The following is a 20,274-nucleotide window of genomic DNA, read 5'->3' as shown; positions in this document are numbered from 1 at the left end:
AGTAGAACCCTGGAGAAACATAGAACCCCATCTGAAACAAATTTTGCTCCTATTGTGCTGTTTTATTTTTGAGTGGAGAAAATAAAGTCTTATCTAGTGCAAATAGTTTCTTCTGAGATAGCTCAGCGGTTATGAGTGTACACTGCTCTTGCAGAAGACCTGAGTTCAGTTCCCAGTGCCCAGGATATGTGGTTCACAACTGCCTGCAACTCCAGAGCCAGGGGATTCAACACTGTTTTCTGAACCTCATGGGTATTTACACACAGACACACACACAGAGAGAGACACACAGACACACACACACAGAGAGACACACAGACACACACACTTAAAAAGTAAAGTAAATGTTTCAAAAGTACACACACAAAAATAACAAAAAGAGACAAGAAACAAATGTCAAATGGAAGGAAAGTAGAATGGGGGGGGGGATAGACACCACAAAAGCAGGTGAGCATGCAGAGGAGTAGGAGACAGGGAGAAAGGCTTAAAGTAACATTTGATTTGAGTTAGGCCTTGTAGAGTGAAAGATTTGGTAGCATATGCCACAGAAAAGTGAAAATGTTTGCTATATTTTAGGCAAGGATATTAACCTGTTGTGCATCCAGGAAGAGAGGGAAAGAAGAAAAGGAGCTGATGCCAAAAGAGTTTAAAATGATGGAGAGTTTTATAAGCTACACTCAAATTTGTAAGTGCAGAAAAATGACTCCAGTAAATACAGGACTGGAGCAAGTAGCAGGTTATATCCAGCAGCGCTCTTTATTAGCTTTGGGGTGAACATGAGCAGATATGCAGCTCTGAGCAGGCTTTACCTTCTAGCCAGAGGACCAGCCTTTTCTAGCCATGTTTTCGGCCTGATATTTTAATGAGAGAGAGAGAGAGAGAGAGAGAGAGAGAGAGAGAGAGTGAAAAAGAGAGGCAGACAGAGGAAGAGAGACAGACAGACACACAGAGACAAAGAGACACACAGAGAGGCAGAGACAGAGAGGCAGAGACAGATATTTGGAGATAGGTTCTCACTATGTAGCCCTAGCTAGCCTGAAACTTACTAAAGGGATCAGGCTGGCCTTGAACTTACAGAGATCTACCTTCTGCTTTCTGAGGGCTGAGATTATATGCATGCATGGTTAAGCCTGGTTTTACCTCCAGAGTCATCTTACTGGCCCATTTGCTAGTTTCTGGATGCCCAGGACCATGGTACTTTACAGAAAGCTTACAAACACTCATGTTTTCATAATTCAAATTACTAGACAGTTCACAGTATATAGTGTGAAACATTGATGTTTGTGCTGTTTATAATCTAATTGAAAAGCTGTGGTGACATGGACTTAAATATATATATATATATTTTTTCTATTTAGAAAACTTTGCATTGGCTGAGTTTTCATTATATGTTAGTGTGTGTGAGTGAGTGAGAGAGAGCGAGGTGGTAAATTGTTCTAAACTCATTATGCAAATTTTTTCAAAGATACTTTTAGTTGATACCAAATAGGTGATGAAGAGACAGTTTAGGTTGAGACAAAGATCTTAAATTTCCTATTGGAAAATGTTGCCCAGGAAATCATGAGAGGACCATACAACTGAAAGGAATCCCGAGCTGGACGTGGTGGCACACGCCTTTAATCCCAGCACTTGGGAGGCAGAGGCAGGTGGATTTCTGAGTTCCTGGTCTACAAAGTGAGTTCCAGGACAGCCAGGGCTATACAGAGAAACCCTGTCTCAAAAAACCAAAAGAAAAAGAAAGAAAGGAAGGAAGGAAGGAAGGAAGGAAGGAAGGAAGGAAGGAAGGAAGGAAGGAAGGAAGGAAGGAAGGAAGAAAGGAAGGAAGGAAGGAAAGAAGGAAGGAATCCCACTGTGGTGAGTAGGACTAAAGTGAGCTTACAAAACTGGAAGACTTTTACGTTGCATACATGTAGCTCAAATATTTGATCAGCAGCTTCTTTTATTAGTACCACTGTGGAAAACCAGAGATTTTCTTGCTTCCAGAGAAAGCAAGAACTCTGGAAGCAAGTTTCCCCCAAAGCAAAGTACTGGTGGAGATGCTGGCAAGGAAAGTGCTTTGTGTTTTTTCTTATGTGGAACAAGATATTGAAGTCAAAAGAGAACTGGGTTATAAAGCTCAGTGGTAAGAAGGCTTGCTTAGCATGCACCGGGCTCTAAGTTCAGTCCTCAGTAGTGAAGTCATTTTCTGAGATATTGACAAACTTCTTGAGTGTCTTTTGCGGAAATTCTCACTATGTCTTTTTCTCCTCGTCTAGGAGGATGAAATTCCTTGGAAGGAAGCAAGAGTACAAGTGCCAAGAAATGATGTCATGGGGGCAGAGTATGTGCGTGCTTATGGATGTTTAAGGGAAGTGGAGGGGGGAGGGGCTAAGAGTGCATGCTAGCTAAAATTCATTCCTAAGGAGTATATTTCACTGGAGAAATTAAGGAAGTCTGGATTTGTTTTCCAAAAAACACAGCTGGATATGGTGGCCTGTAAATCCCAGCACTTTAACGGTTGGGGTAGGGTCTTGAATTTGAGTTCATCCTATACATAGACATAAAAGAGATAGATGGAGAACCAAAACTAGTGTGCATGGCTATGCAAAAAATTAATTAATTTGAAAATATTCTAGTTTCACTATTCTTAACCCATTTCCTATCCCAGTTGCTACAGATAAAATGCTTAGATAATCCTGAAGGAAGGACTGTGGGCTATGCGTAAGATCACTCTGCCCGGTTCCACAAATGATGAGTCAAGGCAGCTTACATTAGTCCTTAACAGGAAGAGTGTGGGCTGGATAGACTTGAGTACAGAATAGTGCTAGAAGGTAGATGATGTGCTTGCTACCAGGGGAGCATGAACTGATTTGGAGCTTGTGGCCACCAATGTTCAAAGCTGATGATCAGACAAACATTAGAGATCATATAGTTAAAATGTTTGCATCCTCTGTTGTAGCACAAGCCTGCAACTCCAACACTGGGCAAAAGTTCTCAAGTTTGATGACAGCCTAGGCCACACAGCTAGATCTTGTCTTTAAAAAGAAAAAAAGGAAAGAATGAAAGAAAAGGGGGAAAAGAAAAGAAAAATGGAAGTGGACGGGATAGTTAGAAAATCACACTCTTTGTGTCATTTCACAAAGGATTTTGTTATACTGTGAAACAGGAGATTTTAAGTCTATCACCAAAGTTTGAAGGTCTCTACAAAATGGCTAGTCACACAGTAGAACTATGTTTTATCTGAGGACAGAAAAAATTAGTGAGGCAGAGGCAGAAGTTGGAAGCCATCTTAGGCTACATAGTGAGAATCCACAAATACGGAAAGAATAGGGTTTCGAAAGTCTGAGAAGAGGCAGATCATTAAAACAATTGTTCATGCTTTGATGAAAATATTTAAATACTATAGAAATGTAGACAGTAGAAGTTAAATTTGTCCTATGATGGTATATTCCAGAGATAGCTACTAACAACAGTTTGATAAACACATATATGATCATGTTATATACATATCTTGAACCAGGGTCTAATTGCTAGAGACTGATTGTTAGTGAGGCTACTGAGGAAGGGAAAGTGCAGATGTGGAAGGAATTTGGGTCTCTAATGACATCACTGAATGATCGAATTAGCCAATCCTGGAACCTCTTCTATCATCTGACATCTTATAGTCTAAGCCTCTTCTAATTGGATTTTGCTGCTTCTGCCTATAGTACTGTAATTCATCATGTCATTCTTAGATAACTTAGCATTTCTGTACTAATGTAAACATATACTTACATATGTCTTATACTAATAATGAATTGATACGTTGACACAATAAAAACATATGCCTTGTGTTATCATAGCAAGCTAAATCAATAAGCCTTGAAATCCCCATCATTAAATACGTTAGATGACTTCAATTCTTTGCAACAAAGACCCATTATGTAAGATGGTTTATTTTAAATACACATTGCATTAAGCTGAACCTTATGTAAATTAGGAATCTATAATTCCTATGGATTTGCATTAAAATGTTGGGCACATGGTTACTGTCTACATATACTATCAGTACTAACACCATCTTGGGATTGAAAAGATGGATCAGTGTGTAGTGTTTTCTATGCAAGCATGAGGACCTGAGGACAGATCCCTGGCATATACATAAAAGCCAGGCATGATGAATGGTGTGCATCTGCGATCCCAGAGCTGGAAGACAGAGACAGGGAGATCCCTGCAACCTGCTGGTCAGCCATTCTAATTGATTTGGTGAGCTCCAGGTTCAGTGAGAGACCATGTGTCAAATAAATAAGGTGAAGAAAGATTGAGGAAGGCAACTGATATCAAACTTTGCCCTCCCCAATTATGCATATACACTTGCACATGCCCCTACACATGCACCCTTGTACACACACACACACACACACACACACACACACCATCTAATATTTATTGATCATTCAATATGTGCAAGTGCTATGCTAAATGCTTTATTATGATAGATGTAATTATCAAAAAACCTATAATGTTAATGTTATCACATTCTCATCATCCAGATAATGGAATTAAGGCATAGAAAAGGTAGTTTGACCCCAAACAACTAAACTGAGTCTATATGCACAGTGTTATTTGTTTGTTTGTTTGGTTTGGTTTTTTGAGACAGGGTTTCTCTATGCAGCCCTTGTTGTCTTGAAACTCACTCTGCAGGACAAGCTGGCCTTGAATTCAGAGATAAGCCTGCCTCTGCCTCCCAAGTTCTGGGCTTAAAGGCACGTGCCACCACCACCCAGTCGGTGTTATTCATTTGTGTCCTTACTTTCCATCCTTCCACACCAGAAACCTATATGGCCTCATTGTATCTCACACTTTTCTGCAATGAAACTAATTTTCCAACTAAATCCAGGTCCTCTGCCAGACAGCAAGTGCCCTTAACCACTGAGCCATCTTTCTAGCCCCACCGTCAGCCAGTTTGCCATAGTTATTGTAGTAGTACCCTCCCATTGAAGATGTAAGACATGCTTGTATCTACCTTTGCCTTATTCTAATCTACCTTTGACTCTAAAGGCAAGGTAATTTAAAATGTTTTAATAGATGTTGCTTATTTTTGAGAAAGAATCTCATGCAGTCTGCATTGGCATTGAACTTGCTGAGCATGTAACTGAGGATGACTTAGAACTTATGATCTTTCTGCTTCACCTTCCAAGCTTTGGGGCTCCAGGTATGAACCATGATACTCAGTTTATACGGTGCTGAGGATCAAACTGAGGGCTTTGTATGTACTGGGCTTGCACTCTATACCTCCAGCTCATGAAGGTTTAGTTTTAGCTGTGTGTGTGTGTGTGTGTGTGTGTGTGTGTGTGTGTGTGTGTGTGTGTGTTTCTACATATTAGTTCCCCATTTGAGGCCAGAAGGAGAAGCTAGACCCCCAAGATCAGGAGTTGTATTGGGAACGTAACATGGGTGCTATAGCAAGTGCTCGTAACCTCCATCTTTCCAGCCCCAGGAGAATTTTTGTTTGTTTGTTTGCTTGCTTGTTTGTTGTTTTGAAACTGAATTTATTTTTGGAGCCCTAGATGTCCTTGAATTTACTCTGTAGACCTTACCTGCTGGGAATTCAGAGATCCACCTGGCTCTACCTCCTGACTGTTGGGATTAAAGGTGTGTGCCACCACCCAGCCCCCAGGGTGATTTTTTTTTAAACTGCAAATTTGTTCATAGCAACCTCTGCCTTAAGAACTCTTCAGGGCCGGGCGTGGTGGTGCACACCTTTAATTCCAGCACTTGGGAGGCAGAGGCAGGTGGATTTCTGAGTTTGAGGCCAGCCTGGTCTACAAAGTGAGTTCCAGGACAGCCAGGGCTATACAGAGAAACCCTGTCTCAAAATAAATAAATAAATAAATAAATAAAAACAAAAACAAAAACAAGAAAACAAAAAAGAACTCTTCAATGACTTGTCATTGAGCATAAAATAAGATATAGAATCTTTAGAGTAGAATACAACAAAAACGTCCTGTGATGTTGTTTTGATGGTTAGGTGTGTGTGTGTGTGTGTGTGTGTGTGTGTGTGTGTGTGTGTGTTAAGACAAAATCTTACAGTATAACTCAGCTTGACCTTGCTATAGAGCACAGTCTGCCCTTAAACTCCCAATCTTCCTGCTTTAGCATCTCACAAACTGGAATTACAGGCATGTGCTACCACACCTCAAACTATAAGATTTTATACTAGTCCACTGGTTCCCACGTCTTCCCACCTCCCATCCATTCTAGCTACGATGTATTCTTTCCAAATCTGTACATGCTCTCTTATCTCCACATATTTTACTCCTACCTCAGCAAATATGCTATTTTCCTTTATCCTAGATGTTTAAATATTTTATTTTTGAAAATTAAAATATAATTGCATTGTTTTTCTCTTTACCTTCTCTCCAACCTTTCCCATGTACTCCTGTACTCTCTTTCAAATTCATGGCCTCTATTTCTTCAAGGGTTACTTATTAATTTGTTACTTGTGTATGTGTGGGGGTATATGTATCCCATTGCACATGAATCTTAAGGTCAAAGAAAAGCATTCAAGAGTCAGTTCCGCCCTTCCTTCTTCAGTCCCAGACTCTGGAGATAAAGAGACTAGGGAAGTAGAGAGGGAAGGAAGCAGGAAGGGGAGAGTAAGGAGAGTAGATGGCCATGGGGAGGAAAGGAGGGTGGAGAGTGGGGACCAGGAAGGAAAATGACAGGGAGAGCAAGTGAGGATGGGACTAGGAAGGTGCAGGAAGTGGAAGAGGGGGAGGAAAGGAGAAGTGAAAGGAGGAGAAGAGGGGTAGGAGAAAGGAGGGGAGATCAAAAGAGCAAGCAAGAAGAGGTAAGGCAGGAAGGTATATGTGGAGGGAAGGGAAGAAGAGGTGAGAGGGAGGGAAGGGGTGATAGGGGTCTAGGAAAAGCAACGAAGAATCACTAGCTTCCCAATGTTTTATGAGATACCCAAGCCAGCAGAACTACTACACGAAAACCTTAGACTAATGCCAGAAGATTTATCCCAGGAATCTCAAGGTGATTCAACATAAGAAATTCTGCATAAGATACCCTATTAATAGCACAAAGGGGAAGAAGACACAATTATTTCAAATGATGCAGAAAAAGTACAACAATTCAAACAGGTAGGAGTAGCCGGGAACTTCCTTAGCATGACAAAGGCCCTTCATAGCTTAGTCCTCGGTGGAATATTAAGAGGCCGCCCACCATTCCATCAGTAAGACAAAGATACGCACTTGTTGAAACTAGAGAGGTGGTGATTCAAACAAACGGTGAATGCACTGAATGGCTCATTGCCTCCCTAAAATAGCTCATTGAATGCTGTGAACAACAATTTACATCATCTAAGAAAAAATTTACATGATGAATCATTTATTCTTTTGACGTACTGACCTATAAGAATGTTTTCTATTTTCCTAGCTTTAATTAGCAGAAAAGGAGTTATAGTTTAGAGATCTTATGGTAACACCACAAATTGGAATTTTTAACAACAATCTCAGACGAATTTGAGAGAGAAGTTGAACTAAAAAGGACTAAAAACAAGTTTTAAGAGAGCCTGAGACGGAAACGAGATGGCTCTACATAAGAGATTTAAAAGCTAATTCAGCTGCAGAGAAATAATTGTAAGTGTATTGAATGTGTTTGCTTTCCCTTAGTAATGTTTAGAGAAGTTGTTTGTTTCTCAAAGCCATTCTAGCACATTGTTGGGCTTCATCGTTCCTAGATGATGTAAGTCCCAAACACTGCAGGGTGAGACCCAGCTTCGTTTTAACAAGCCTTCCATATTCTACAAGTCTGAGAGGCACCACTGAAGACCAAGAGGTGTGTCTTACATAGGGACACCACAATAAGCATTTTCTTACCAATCCATGCTGATTCAGAAAGGGGGAGCCGTTCCTTCTCATTCTTGTGGGGCCAACTTGGAATCCCTGTGAATTATCACTAAGGCAAAAGAAACCATTTTGTAATATAAAATTCATTACCAAAATTATAAACAGAAATACATTAGTTAAAGAGGAACACTATGAATACTATAAATGTAAATGATTTCTTGGTGGAGATAGCTGTGCACATGTTTTCACACACACACACAGAGAGAGAGAGAGAGAGAGAGAGAGAGAGAGAGAGAGAGAGAGAGAGAAGGGAAGAGATGAACTCAGCTAAGCTTAAACAAGTTTCCTTGTAAGGTAAGAATTTCTCAGAGACGCCATTTTACCTCTAATTGTTCCCCTGAGAATAAGCATAATTTACTGTAACCTTGGAAATATGACATTTGTGTGTGTGTGTGTGTGTGTGTGTGTGTGTGTGTGTGTGTGTAAACCTGTGATTTAATTTTATGATCAGAGCTACAATGTACAAGCACAAATTCTGTCTTAATGCCTGAACTGTTACAAAAAGAACCATAACCAATAGCAGGGCTCACAGGTCTGCCATTGTCAGCAGGTAAATGTTGCCCTAGGGTATTAAAATGGTTTTGAATTCATTGTGTAACTCTAAAAGATTTCACATGAAAAAAAATCCAGACTCGATATTTCTGGTATTCAATAGAAAATTTGCAAGTTTGTTCAACCCTGGGCCACATTCCCACACTGCAAAGAAGAGCAGACAAGTTAAGCAGCCAACTACTGACCACTGAAAATGAAGCCTATGTCCTCAACCTGACTGTTGCCTTCACATGTGGTCTCAATCCTATGTGACCTCTTCACCCAGAAGAAGTCATCTTTTACTTTTTATGTTTCTTTTTTATCGTAGCTTTTCGATTTAACTCCAAAGAAGTCACAAAAGAATACAAATGGTTCCCATGTACTGTTTATCCAGGTTTCTCTACTATAATAAATTGTCTTTAGCTAGGACTGGTAGTACATGCCTAAAATCCCAGCACTTGGGAAGTAAAGGCAGGAGAATCAGGAATCCAATGCCAGTCTCAGCTACATAGTGAGTTTGACGCTACATGAAACACATTCTCTCTCTCTCTCTCTCAAAAAAAACAAAAACAAAAACAAAAAACAAAAACAAACAAACAAACAAAAACCCTAACACTTTCTTCTTACTGTTTATATCCAATCAAGAGCCAGTCTTTTAAGCTGTACCCCTAAACTCTATTTTCTATCCATTTTATTCTTTTTAGGATCGTTGCCAAAAACCACTTCAAAGCATTTTTCCTTATACACAAACTGCACAATAGTCTCTTTGGCCTTCTCACCTCTGTTCTTTCCCTATTCCAAGCTATTTAGTAGACTGCCAGGGTCACCTTCCTAAAGAACAGCTTGCTCTCTAGCTCACAATTTTCAGTGGCTATTATCTACCACACTCAGGTCTTTATTGTGACATTCAAAGCCCTCCACACTCTGGCTACAGACTTTTGGATTTCAGGGACTAGGAGAATTTCTGAACAAAACCTAGATACAAACATAGCTTCTCTGTTTTTCTTTTGCCAAGTATATCACAGTGAAGTGAGCAGAGTTCACGGCAACCTACTCTGTAGTTTTGAATCAACTACAAGAGATGAACTTAGAGGCTATAGACACAAAGTAGCTAGGAGTGTGGGATATTAGTTACTCTTATTTGACCAGCACACATTACATACATATATCAAAATATATAGGGAGTCTGAAAATGCAATTATTTGTGTTAACCTGAACTTAAAACTTTAAGGAAATAGAAATAGCAACTACCTTGATTTGATTATTTCATATTATACACATGTATTGAATGGTCTTGTACTCACCAAATATGTACAATTATTAGTAATTAATTTGTTCAAATATTATTGACCCCAATTTTCAATATGTTATTTATTATTTTACTTTGATGGTGGGGATTGAATCCAGTACCTAGCACGTGCTGGCCAAGTGAGCTACATTCTCAGTCCTCTTTTTTATTCACGGAGTTGCCTAGGTCGCTTTGAACTCACTTTGCAGCTCAGGTAGGTTTGTATATTTGTTTGCCTGTGTGTGAGGCTGGGGATCAATCCAGTTTCTCATCCATGCTAGGCAAGTACTCTACTGGAGAGTCACACCACTATCCAGACTTCTAAGCATATAAATAAGGGCCAGAGAAAAGGTTATTTAAAAACCTTGAAGCCAAGTATGGTGATGTAAATCTCTAATCCCAACACTTAGGAGGTGGAGGCAAAAGATCACCGGTTTAAACAAAGCCTGATCTGTAAGACTCTGTCCAAAGTTTTGACATTAGAAATTAAGTTAACTAAGTGGAGTTTGAGAGTATAAAGAAATCATAGTGATCCTTCTGCCCCAACCTTCCAAATGCTGAGATTACAAGTATGACCCACCTCCCTCAGCTATCAAAGCGTTTGATACACCATGGGAAACATGTCTCACTCACATGCATGAAGTCAGAGACTTGCCTATGTGAGCACTTTTTGTTGTTTATGGCATATTTAAAAGCTAGGGTGAAGTCAGAGTCTTACTCTGAAGGAAGAATTGGTCTAAAGTAGGATGGTACTGAGCCTTGGTCAAATTCATTTCCCTGTCTTAGATTTCCAGTCGCATATGCACCATATTCCTTTACTCATGCCTCAAATTCTTAGTGTCCGACTACTGTCCAAGCTACATCTAGCAGGGAACTATTCTATCTGTAGTTTGCTCAACACTGCTACATAGATTCCAAGTGATTTTCTACTTTCATATCAAATTCCATGTATAGAAAAGTTTACCTTTCCGGAAACATTACTTACAGAAGTGAATTTCCTAAATGTGAACTCTGTAAAACAGTCTTACTGTTTCTAAGAAGTTTCTAGGCTGAGGATATCGTTCAGTGGCATTGAGTTTGCCTAGTATGTTAGAGACTTTAAGTTCCATTCCTGGGACTCTCAAAACAAAAACTAGCAAGTCAAATATCCTGCTATGCTTTGCGAATGTCATTTATTAGTAAAAATACCAAGGTCAAAAGCTTTGACTATGTAAAATGGTGAATTCCAGGTTCAGTGAGAGGCCCTGTTTTAAAAAGCAAGGTGGAGAGAGATAGAGGAAGATATCAAACTCTCTCTCTCTCTCTCTCTCTCTCTCTCTCTCTCTCTCTCTCTCCCTCCCTCCCTCCCTCTCCCTCTTTCCCTCCCTCCCTCTCCCTCTTTCCCTCCCTCCCTCTCCCTCCTTCCCTCCCTCCCTCCCTCCCTCCCTCCCTCCCTCTCCCTCCTTCCCTCCCCCCTCTCTCTCTCTCACACACACACACAGAAAGAGAGAGATGTTATTTTTCCATAGTCTCCTTTGTTGTACACAGGACTGAGGGGTTTTATTTAATATTAATGTGCAATTTGAGATAAATTCCATCGCTCAAGGTCTTATTGCATGAAGTAACATTTATACAGAAAATTGAATTAATGGTAATTTATTTGGCAAACATTAAAGCTACAAAGCTTACCATGTAAGCTAGTCTGTCTGCTTGGCTAGCAAGTCCCTGGGATCTACGTGTCTATGGACCCCAACTGCTAGCTAACATTACAGGGCCTAACTGCCAAGCCTGGCTTTTATTGTGGGCTCGCTCCGGGAATCTGAACTCAGATTTTCATGCCTGTGTATTAAGCAATTTACTCACTCACTGACCTATCTTTCCAGCCCCAACAGCAAACTTTAATGCCCTCGTGGTGGTTTGAATGAGAATGGCCCCACCGGCTCATATATGTGAACACTTGGCAGCCAGTGGTGGAATTGTTTGGGGAGGATTAAGAGGTACAGCTTTGTTGAAGGAGATGTGTTACTGGGGGACAGTTTTGAGTTTCAAAGCTGAAACCATCCCCAGTGTGTATTTCTTTCATTCTGCTTTGGGGTGTGTCTCAAGACGTGAGCTTTCAGCTCTGTTCCGGTGTCAGGCTTGCCTGCCTGCTGCCATGGTTCCTGACAGGGTTAGAGTCATGGGTTCTAACCCTATTCTAACCCTATTAAACCACCAGCCCCAAATCAAATGTTTCTTGTTTAAGTTGCTTTGGTGCTTTATCCCAGCAATAGGAAATAACTAGTACAGCCACCTATGTATTTCTTATCTGCCCATATATCATGTGTATACCTGTGCTTTGTATAAAGAGAGAAAGAGAGAGAGAGTAAAATATACTTCTTCTGAATCAATTATTGCCTCTTTGGGGGCGGGGGGGATATTACCCACTGAGATTGTAAAATTCAAGAGGTCAGCTTTCTGCAGCACCTAAAACTTTTTTTAAAAAAAATTAGGTATTTTAAAAAGTCCAAATGTATTTATTTGCTTGACAACAATTTCCATCTTAAGTGTGCAGGAGGTGAAGGTCAAACAAAGGTGACAAGTCAGCTGAGAAAGACGAAAAAGCAATAGTCATAACAAGTCTGGAAGCATGAGTGGAGGGATGCTCAGCTTCTTCAGAGGAGAAGCTAAGAGATAAAGGGAAATTACAAGAATGCCATGCCCCACACTAATAGACCCATCAGAGGAGAGTGGTCCTGTTCAGACATGTGTTAAGCTAAGGATGAGTCAGGATGAGGTGAATGCTGTCCCTCAGTTTGCCCCGCCCACTCCCCCTCCTCCACTAGGCTGAGGTGGGGTCTTTAGACAGCAGGAATATGGGAGATGCTTGTAAGACCTTGATAAATGAAAGCAAGGAAATTCTATTAGATGTCCTTTTGTCCAACATAGCCCCTCACCCTTTTGCCCTCAGGTACATCTACCCTGCTCACCCAAATCCATTGACCGAAGGGATGCTGTTGGATCTTCTAACGTAGCTGATGTCTACAGAGCTGGAAGCTGGTACCAGACCTAAATCCACTTCCATAGTCTCCTGTATCACATCTGTGTTGAGGATAAAACCTCTGCCAAGTTGGAAATTTTGGAGCGTATCTGGCTCTTCTTCATTTAAAGACATGTCTTGGTGGTACAATGCTGGAAGGAGAAAAGCAAATGGCAGAGAGTGAGAAAATAGTGGCAGAAGGCCTTAGATGAGTAGGGCCACTCACCTTTGCAGCCCTGCTGTCCCTAATATCTGTGGACATAAATCTGGGCAGAACCAGCTTAAAACCTCCTAGTTCTCACCTGGACCCCTAATTGCCAAAAGGTCGAAATCACTAATATAAAAGACTGAGTAAATGTTCCCTTTTCTAATCCACAGCAACAAATCACTGTCAAAACAAAAAGTACAGATTAAATGTCCAGAGGCAACAGGGCACTTATGCCTCCACCAAAGTCTTTTGTCCAGTCAGATGATGCATACTAACTATGAAAGCAATTACCATCCTTTGTGGCTCAAGACCAGAGCAGCAGAGTAGCGCATGTGCAGTCTAGGAACAGCCTTTCCATGGCTCCTTTCTCCCATGTTCTTCCTAGTGCTGTGCTAAAGGTCATTTATCTGTTCCTATGCTGACTATGGCATTCAGGAAAGAGTTCAGAGGCATCAGTTATAGAAGAATCCTTTGCATTCTGCCCTATATTTCAGTTTTTCCAGAACTGATCTCTTATCTTTCATGACTGAAACCAACACGCTTGTTTAACGGCATGTATATTTCCCATAACAGCAGACAAACTACACCTCTGTAATTAAAAAACACAACTAAAGTCCAGAAATAAAAAAGAGCAAAATGCTAAGTGTTTATGGCTTTGATAAATTGCTTTCCCAAGTGAACCAAATGTGCAGATAAATCATCGTTTTTATAACTATTTTTCACGATAATCTGATATGAGTATTACAGTGTATTAGAATTGGTTGTCAGCTGATTTACAGATGTAACATAGCAAAGCTTATTTTCTTAAAACAAAAAATCTCAGAATATATCCAAATCAGTGTTTCATTTTATGTAGTATTGATGCTGTATTCATTTCAACACTGCTTCCACTTCATCATAGCTCACAACACTTAACTTCTCATTTAGACTTTTTCAGCATCATATAATGGTGCCTATTTGGTGCTAAAATCTTTTTGGGGGAGGTGCGGGGGTTCTCTGTGTAGCCTTGGCTGTCCTGGAACTCACTTTGTACACCAGGCTGGCCTCGAACTCAGAAATCTGCCTGCCTCTGCCTCCCAAGTGCTGGGATTAAAGGTGTGCACCATCACTGCCTGGCCTGGTGCTAAAATCTTAATTTCATTTTAGGAATATTAGGGGGAGGCTTGCGACAGGGCCTCACACTGTAGCCCAACCTTACCTGGGACCTACCCTGTAACACAAGCTGGCCCGGAACTTGTAGCAACGCTCCTCTTGAGTGTTTACCAGCATAAGCCACCATGCCCACATTTGATTTTATGTTTGAGTGTATGAGTGGATAAAGAGGGAATACTGGGGATTGAACCTAGAGCATGACTCTAGGGAAATGCTTCACTGCTAAGGTATAACTTCAACATGTTAATAATATTGTAAAGCTACACATTTTAGGAAATGTATACAGAATTGGCCAGAAAATGTAAATAAACCTAGTGAAATGGGATTTTTTTTAAATTAAAATAGCTACAATATTTGAATATCACTTTAGAGTTTATAAAATGTTTTCATATGTCTCAATTGGTTCAGTCATCAGCCTCGTTCAGCTAATCAGTGGTGAGCTTAAACTAATGGAATTGTCTTGACATAGTTTGTGAAAAGTTATGACATGTAAGATCATAATCACTTATTTTTCATTCATTCTGGGAATAGAAGAAGAAAAACTTGATTATGTTCAACAGAATTGAATTATCTAAGTCCCAGACATGAGGATGATTTGGAGTCTCTGTTCCTGATGTAAGACAGGTTAATAATAGCTACCATTTATTGGGCACTTACGTGCCTGGTACTACCCTAATCACTTTAAATATGTGATCACATTTAAAGCTTACAATAATTCTGTGAGGTAGGCACCATCACAATGCCTACATTTCAAAGGCAGAAGCCAAAGCCCAGAGAGGTTATTCAAATTCCAAGTACTGAGAAGCTAAGACAAGATTTCTGTGCCTTTCTGGTAAGGTAAAAACATAGATGGGTTAAAACTTCTGAATGTTTGTCTGAACACGATTTCTATACTAATAAACACTCAATACATATTTAAACTGCTATATAAATACACACAAATTTAAATAATCTATACTTCATAGTTGTCTTGAGAAATATATACGCTACTACTTTTTACAGTTCATACAGATTCCAAAAGATTAATGATACATAACTTGATACCAGTAAAATCCAGTTTACCACTCATGATCTGAAAGGCATTGTGAAAATTCCCTGAGTATTTGGAAAGTTTTTATAAAAAAATGGTTATTAAAGTTGAGTAATGAGAGAATACAGGAAAAGGGTGGTGCTTAAAGGCAGAAGAAAGGGTTAAGATAAAACCAAAGACTATGGAGTACACACATTAACAAAAGTTCCTGCCTCCATCTTAATTTTCATGTCATATATTAATATTCTTGGAGGTAGTATGTTTCAATGACTGTGTTTTGAATAAATAGACAGAATTTCATATACCTCTGCATTTCAGAGAGTTTTTAAACATCTAAGTGTAGTAACACTGAGAAATAAGCATAATGCAACGACAAGGGAAAAAACCAGGGACTGTGTTTCTAGAAAAAGGGTTGCATACATTGCTTCTTCTTTCCTATCAGAACTTGATGTTAAGACCCTATTGATGAAGATACCATACCCTTCTGTCACAGTACATGGAGGAATCCAGCTGACCCTGACTGGGAAGCTTCAGCCCCACCGGGTAGACTTCATAGTACTAGAAAGTGCTATATAGGCTGCTAAGGTTAAGAAAAATCATGGACACTCTTACCTAACTGTGAATGCTGCGACCCACACTAAGATTTGCTCTGTTGAGATATGCTCATGAGTACAATAGTGGCATGAATGTTCTGGGTATAACTGATTCCTTTCTGGTTGAATTTAAGGTCCACTCTACAAGAGGAAATTCATGCTAGTGTTGTGATTCTGACCAAGAACCTATCTATGGCTGTGGAGCTCATAGATGCCAGGGGTGAACTTATTATATTTTATTAAATAAGCGTAGTATTAAACCACCCTCTAAATAAGGTATTTTGGGATGGAAATTAGTGCTCTCCGTTCTCATTAGAGAAGCTTTTTTGTACAGTGAACAACAATTAATGGGCCCATATGTAGCGATTTAAGTGATTTTGAAGTGCTTAGCCATAAATGGGGCATCTATATCACATCCCTCAAACCAAGTCTTAGAGAACACTGGGACAGAGGTGTGGGGAAGGTTGTAAGTGCCAGCACCCACAGGTAAAAGGGCTTGAGGGAAAGTGTTTAGTGAACAGAACAGGAGTGAAGTGAGATTACAGCAGCTGTGATTGCCTGCCTAAAGATCAAGCCAGTCAACATTCCAGCAGGAAGGAGGGAGGGGTTAACAATCACCTACCCCTAACTGAAGAGCTACTGACAGTTGGTGGCTGCTAGCTGGGGGAGAGTCCATTGTCTTTCAAGGTGTGATCCCTAGTAGACTGACCATACTTTAGTGGTCAACCCCACACCCATATAAATAGGGGTAGTGCAACTAGACTCAGTGGGTTATTAAAAAAAAAAGAAAGTGTGAAGTTGTGGAGAGTGGGGGAGAGTTGAAGGGGTGTGGCAGACCTGGGAAGAGTTAGGGGAAACAGTGGGGTATGAGAATAATAAAAGTACATTGTATATATGTATAAAATTCTCAAATAATCAAAAGACATTATACTTAAAAAGAGAAAGAGAAGGGATGGCACAGAAATAGGAAATGACTATATGGTAGGGTACTGTATTACTCAAAGGGAGGAATTCTCTTTCTCAAGAGATTTTTACGTTAGAAACTGAAAACCTATAAAGACATAGACAGAACCCAATACATCCACAGGTGAGAATATCAAAAGGATCAAGTCCTACAAAGCCAGAGAAAGACAGTACCGTATTATGGCCAACATAGGATTTAAAGAGATTAGTCTTACTTCTTTTTATCTCTACCCATATATTAGTATCCTCACCCACAGTGGTTTCTCTTCTACAACAGGCCATGGTCTCAGATCAATTGTTTCTTTGGACCTACCTTAAAACTTACACTATCTTGTTCTTCCTAAGTCCCAGTCTGCTGCCCATCTGCCAATGGTCTCATCTGTTAAAGCTGCCCCCCAGAAGTGTCATAATCAGCTCTCTATTTGCTGGGTTCCCATAGCAACCTTAAAGTAACACTTCAACCTTTAGTTCCCACAAGAGTAAGCCAACAAGAAGTAAATACCTGGTCACAAACCACAAATAGCCCATTCCTCTTAAAAGATTGATATTAAAGGCAACAAAAACTAGGTATACACTGATGGTATGAATAAAATAGGACGTGGGGACTACCATTAAGCATGTACTGCTCCAACTTCAGTTCCCAACACTCACATCAGGCTGGTCACAACTATCTGTAAGGTCAGCCCTGAGGGAACAGATATCTCTGGCCTACTCACCACGTGAAAACACACACACACACACACACACACACACACATAAATGAAATATCAAACATTATAAACTATTGCTATTGCTCCTACTTACCTTCCAGAACTTGATGGTAAGATCCTAATCTCAAAAATACTACATACTAGAATCAAATAACATGGGGCAATCGATCTGGTACTAGCTTTCATAGTGTTGGAAGGTACTATGAATATTACTAAGGAAGAAATATAATCATTATTTCTACCCAACAGGGAATGTTCAGCCTGGCAAGATATGCTCACTGGTACAATAGAAATTGTACCTGTTCAGTCTGAATGAGAGTACTCTGCATAAACTCATATGTTGAATACTTGGTCTTCAGTTAGTGGAAGTATCTTGGAAGGATTACAAGGAAGGATTACCTTAGTGGAGGCAATGGTGTGTCACTTGTGGAAGGCTTTGAGCCTCCAAAAGACTTTAACTGTCTTAGTTACTTTACTATCGTTGGACCCAAACACTACAATTTAGACAACTTATATAAAAGAAAGCTTTTAATTGGGCTTATAGTTTCAGAGAGTTAGCATCCATGATGGTGGGACAAAAAAACATGACAACAGGTAGAACTCTGAGCTCACACCTTGATCTGAAAGAAGGAGACAGAACACACTGGGAATGGGTACAGTATTTTGAAAGTCAATGTCATTCTCATACAAACCACCACATTCCACTTCCCATTCTTCACTGGCTCATGGCCATATTTTCATTCAAAATGCGTTTAGTCTAACTTCAAAAGTCCCAATAGTTTTTCAGTCTCAATACTGTTTAATGTCTAAAGTTCAAAGTCTCTCTGAAACTCAAGGCAATCTCCTTAATTGTAACACCTATACAATAAAAAAGCAATAAGTAAGTAAGTAAGTAAGTAAGTAAAATTGGCTCTATAAGCTAGGACCTGAAATCTTCAGCAATAGAATCTTACCATCACGTTTTAGAGACTAGTAAGGAGCAAAGGCAGTAGCATGCAGTGTTTTGTTTGTTTGTTTGTTTGTTTGTTTTGTTTTTTTGTTTTTAAATATTTTTATTAGATATTTTCCTCAATCACATTTCCAATGCTATCCCAAAAGTCCCCCATACCCTCCCCCCCACTCCCCTACCCACCCACTCCCACTTTTTGGCCCTGGCATTCCCCTCTACTGGGGCATATAAAGTTTGCAAGTCCAATGGGCCTCTCTTTCCAGTGATGGCCGACTCTAGGCCATCTTTTGATACATATGCAGCTAGAGTCAAGAGCTCCGGGGTACTTTCTCTAGCTCCTCCATTGGGAGCCCTGTGATCCATCCAATAGCTGACTGTGAGCATCCACTTCTGTGTTTACTAGACCCCAGCCTAGTCTCACAAGAGACAGCTATATCAGGGTCCTTTCAGCAAATTCTTGCTAGTGTATGCAATGGTGTCATCGTTTGGAGGCTGATTATGGGATGGATCCCTGGATATGGCAGTCTCTAGATGGTCCATCCTTTTGTCTCAGAGTAGCATGCAGTGTTAGAGAGTTCATCTTTCTTTGTTTGTGTTGTTTTATTTAAGAAAGTTTCAGATTTTTTTTCTATGTAACTCAAGCAGACCTGAACTCACAATCCTCCCACCTTAGCCCCTACTACTGAGATGTTTTTAATGCAGCTGGAAAACAGAAGGACATGGTTGTTGTGAGGGGCTTTGTGAATCTTTACTAGTTCAGAGTTTTGCACAACCATGAGTCATTTCTTTGGTTAAATAAACTCCGATAAATTTAATTTGCCTAATGTCTTTAAATTTTAAATTTTCAATCAGCTCAATTAAAGAGTAAACACGATTAAATAACTTTTACCAAGAAAATAATAGAGAATCTATCCAAAACTTCTTTGTACATCTTCGCAATATGGCCAGCAAGATGGATCGTGAGGATAAGGGAGTTTCCTGACAAGCCTGACAACTTGAGTTTAACCCTTGGGACCTACATGGTGAAGTAGATTGGCTTCCTCCAGTTGTTTATTTAGCTTCAGATGTGGGCCATACCATCCATATACACAAAACAAACAAATAAATACACAAATTCACATTTTATAATCAGAAAGCATAAATGTTGAGGTGTAAAATGACAATTGTATAGGTTAACTTTATTATGGAGCAACCAAATTGAAGAGAAAATTATTTTTGCTAGATAGAAAAAAAAAGTAGTGTGTGTGTGTGTGTGTGTGTGTGTGTGTGTGTGCACGCACGCTAAAATAGAACATTGGACCCATTTGAGCTGAAATTCAGTGTGGTTGTGAGCCACCAGACGTGGATGGTTGAAACTGAACTCCTGTTTTTTACAAGAGCAGCAAATGCTCTTAACCACTTATAGGCGCTTAAGCACTGCTTGAGATGGATGCTGAGAACTCAGCTCAGGTCTTCTGGAAGAGCAACAAGAGCTCTCAAACATTCTCTAGCCATCTCTCTAGCCCTGTTTTGCTAATTTTCAAACCAATTTCGTAACTATTATATTTCCCATACTTTGTAATTTTGGGTGATTGAAAAGTATCTAGGAAGAGATATTTGTGTGGTTAAGATGAGATGATTTAATATTTTTTCAGTTGTTATAATACTTCCTTGCATGTAGTAAGTGCCATGAATGTTTTTAAAATTAATTTCAGCTGTCACATGCATCATATTATGATTGCTAGAATCTCCATAAGCCTTGGAAAGAAAACAAATCTTTTATTTTTGTCTAATGGAGCTGAGGAATTTAGTAAAGGGGGGGGGGGGCTGAAGAGATGATGGCTCAGAGGTTAACGGTGCTTGCTGCTGCTACAGGAGACTCGAGTTCTAATCCCAGAACCCATGTTGAGCAGTTCACAACGGCCTTCAACTGCCGCTCCAGGAGATCCAATGACCTCTCTGACCTCCATGGGAATGCACGCATGCACGCACGCGCATA

The 20,274-nt window shown here is 39.9% G+C and overlaps 1 protein-coding gene across 5 annotated transcripts in view; it reads right to left on the bottom strand.

Annotated features, from left to right (window-relative positions):
• Positions 1-17,026, bottom strand: part of Fam122c (family with sequence similarity 122, member C) — a 57,768-nt gene extending 40,742 nt beyond the window's left edge. For 3 of the 5 annotated variants that reach the window (NR_153100.1, NR_153099.1, NM_028671.3), the window contains exons 1-3: positions 16,951-17,021; positions 12,642-12,843; positions 7,845-7,923 (exon numbers count right to left, since the gene is read on the bottom strand). Coding sequence is in view for 3 of the 5 variants with exons in the window: in NM_028671.3 (NP_082947.1) it covers positions 7,845-7,923; positions 12,642-12,826 (264 nt within the window). In the remaining 2 variants the exon portion in view is untranslated. Of the gene's footprint in view, positions 1-7,844; positions 7,924-12,641; positions 12,844-16,950 lie in introns of all 5 variants that reach the window. The other 2 variants (XM_006541549.4, XM_006541548.1) reach the window with 2 other exon arrangements.
• Between the last annotated feature and the right edge of the window lie 3,248 nt (positions 17,027-20,274).

Source organism: Mus musculus, chromosome X (genome assembly GCF_000001635.26).
Source record: "Mus musculus strain C57BL/6J chromosome X, GRCm38.p6 C57BL/6J".
NCBI lineage: Eukaryota > Metazoa > Chordata > Mammalia > Rodentia > Muridae > Mus > Mus musculus.
Note: the sequence above shows the minus strand (reverse complement) of the source record. Positions and strands in the feature narration are given on the sequence as shown.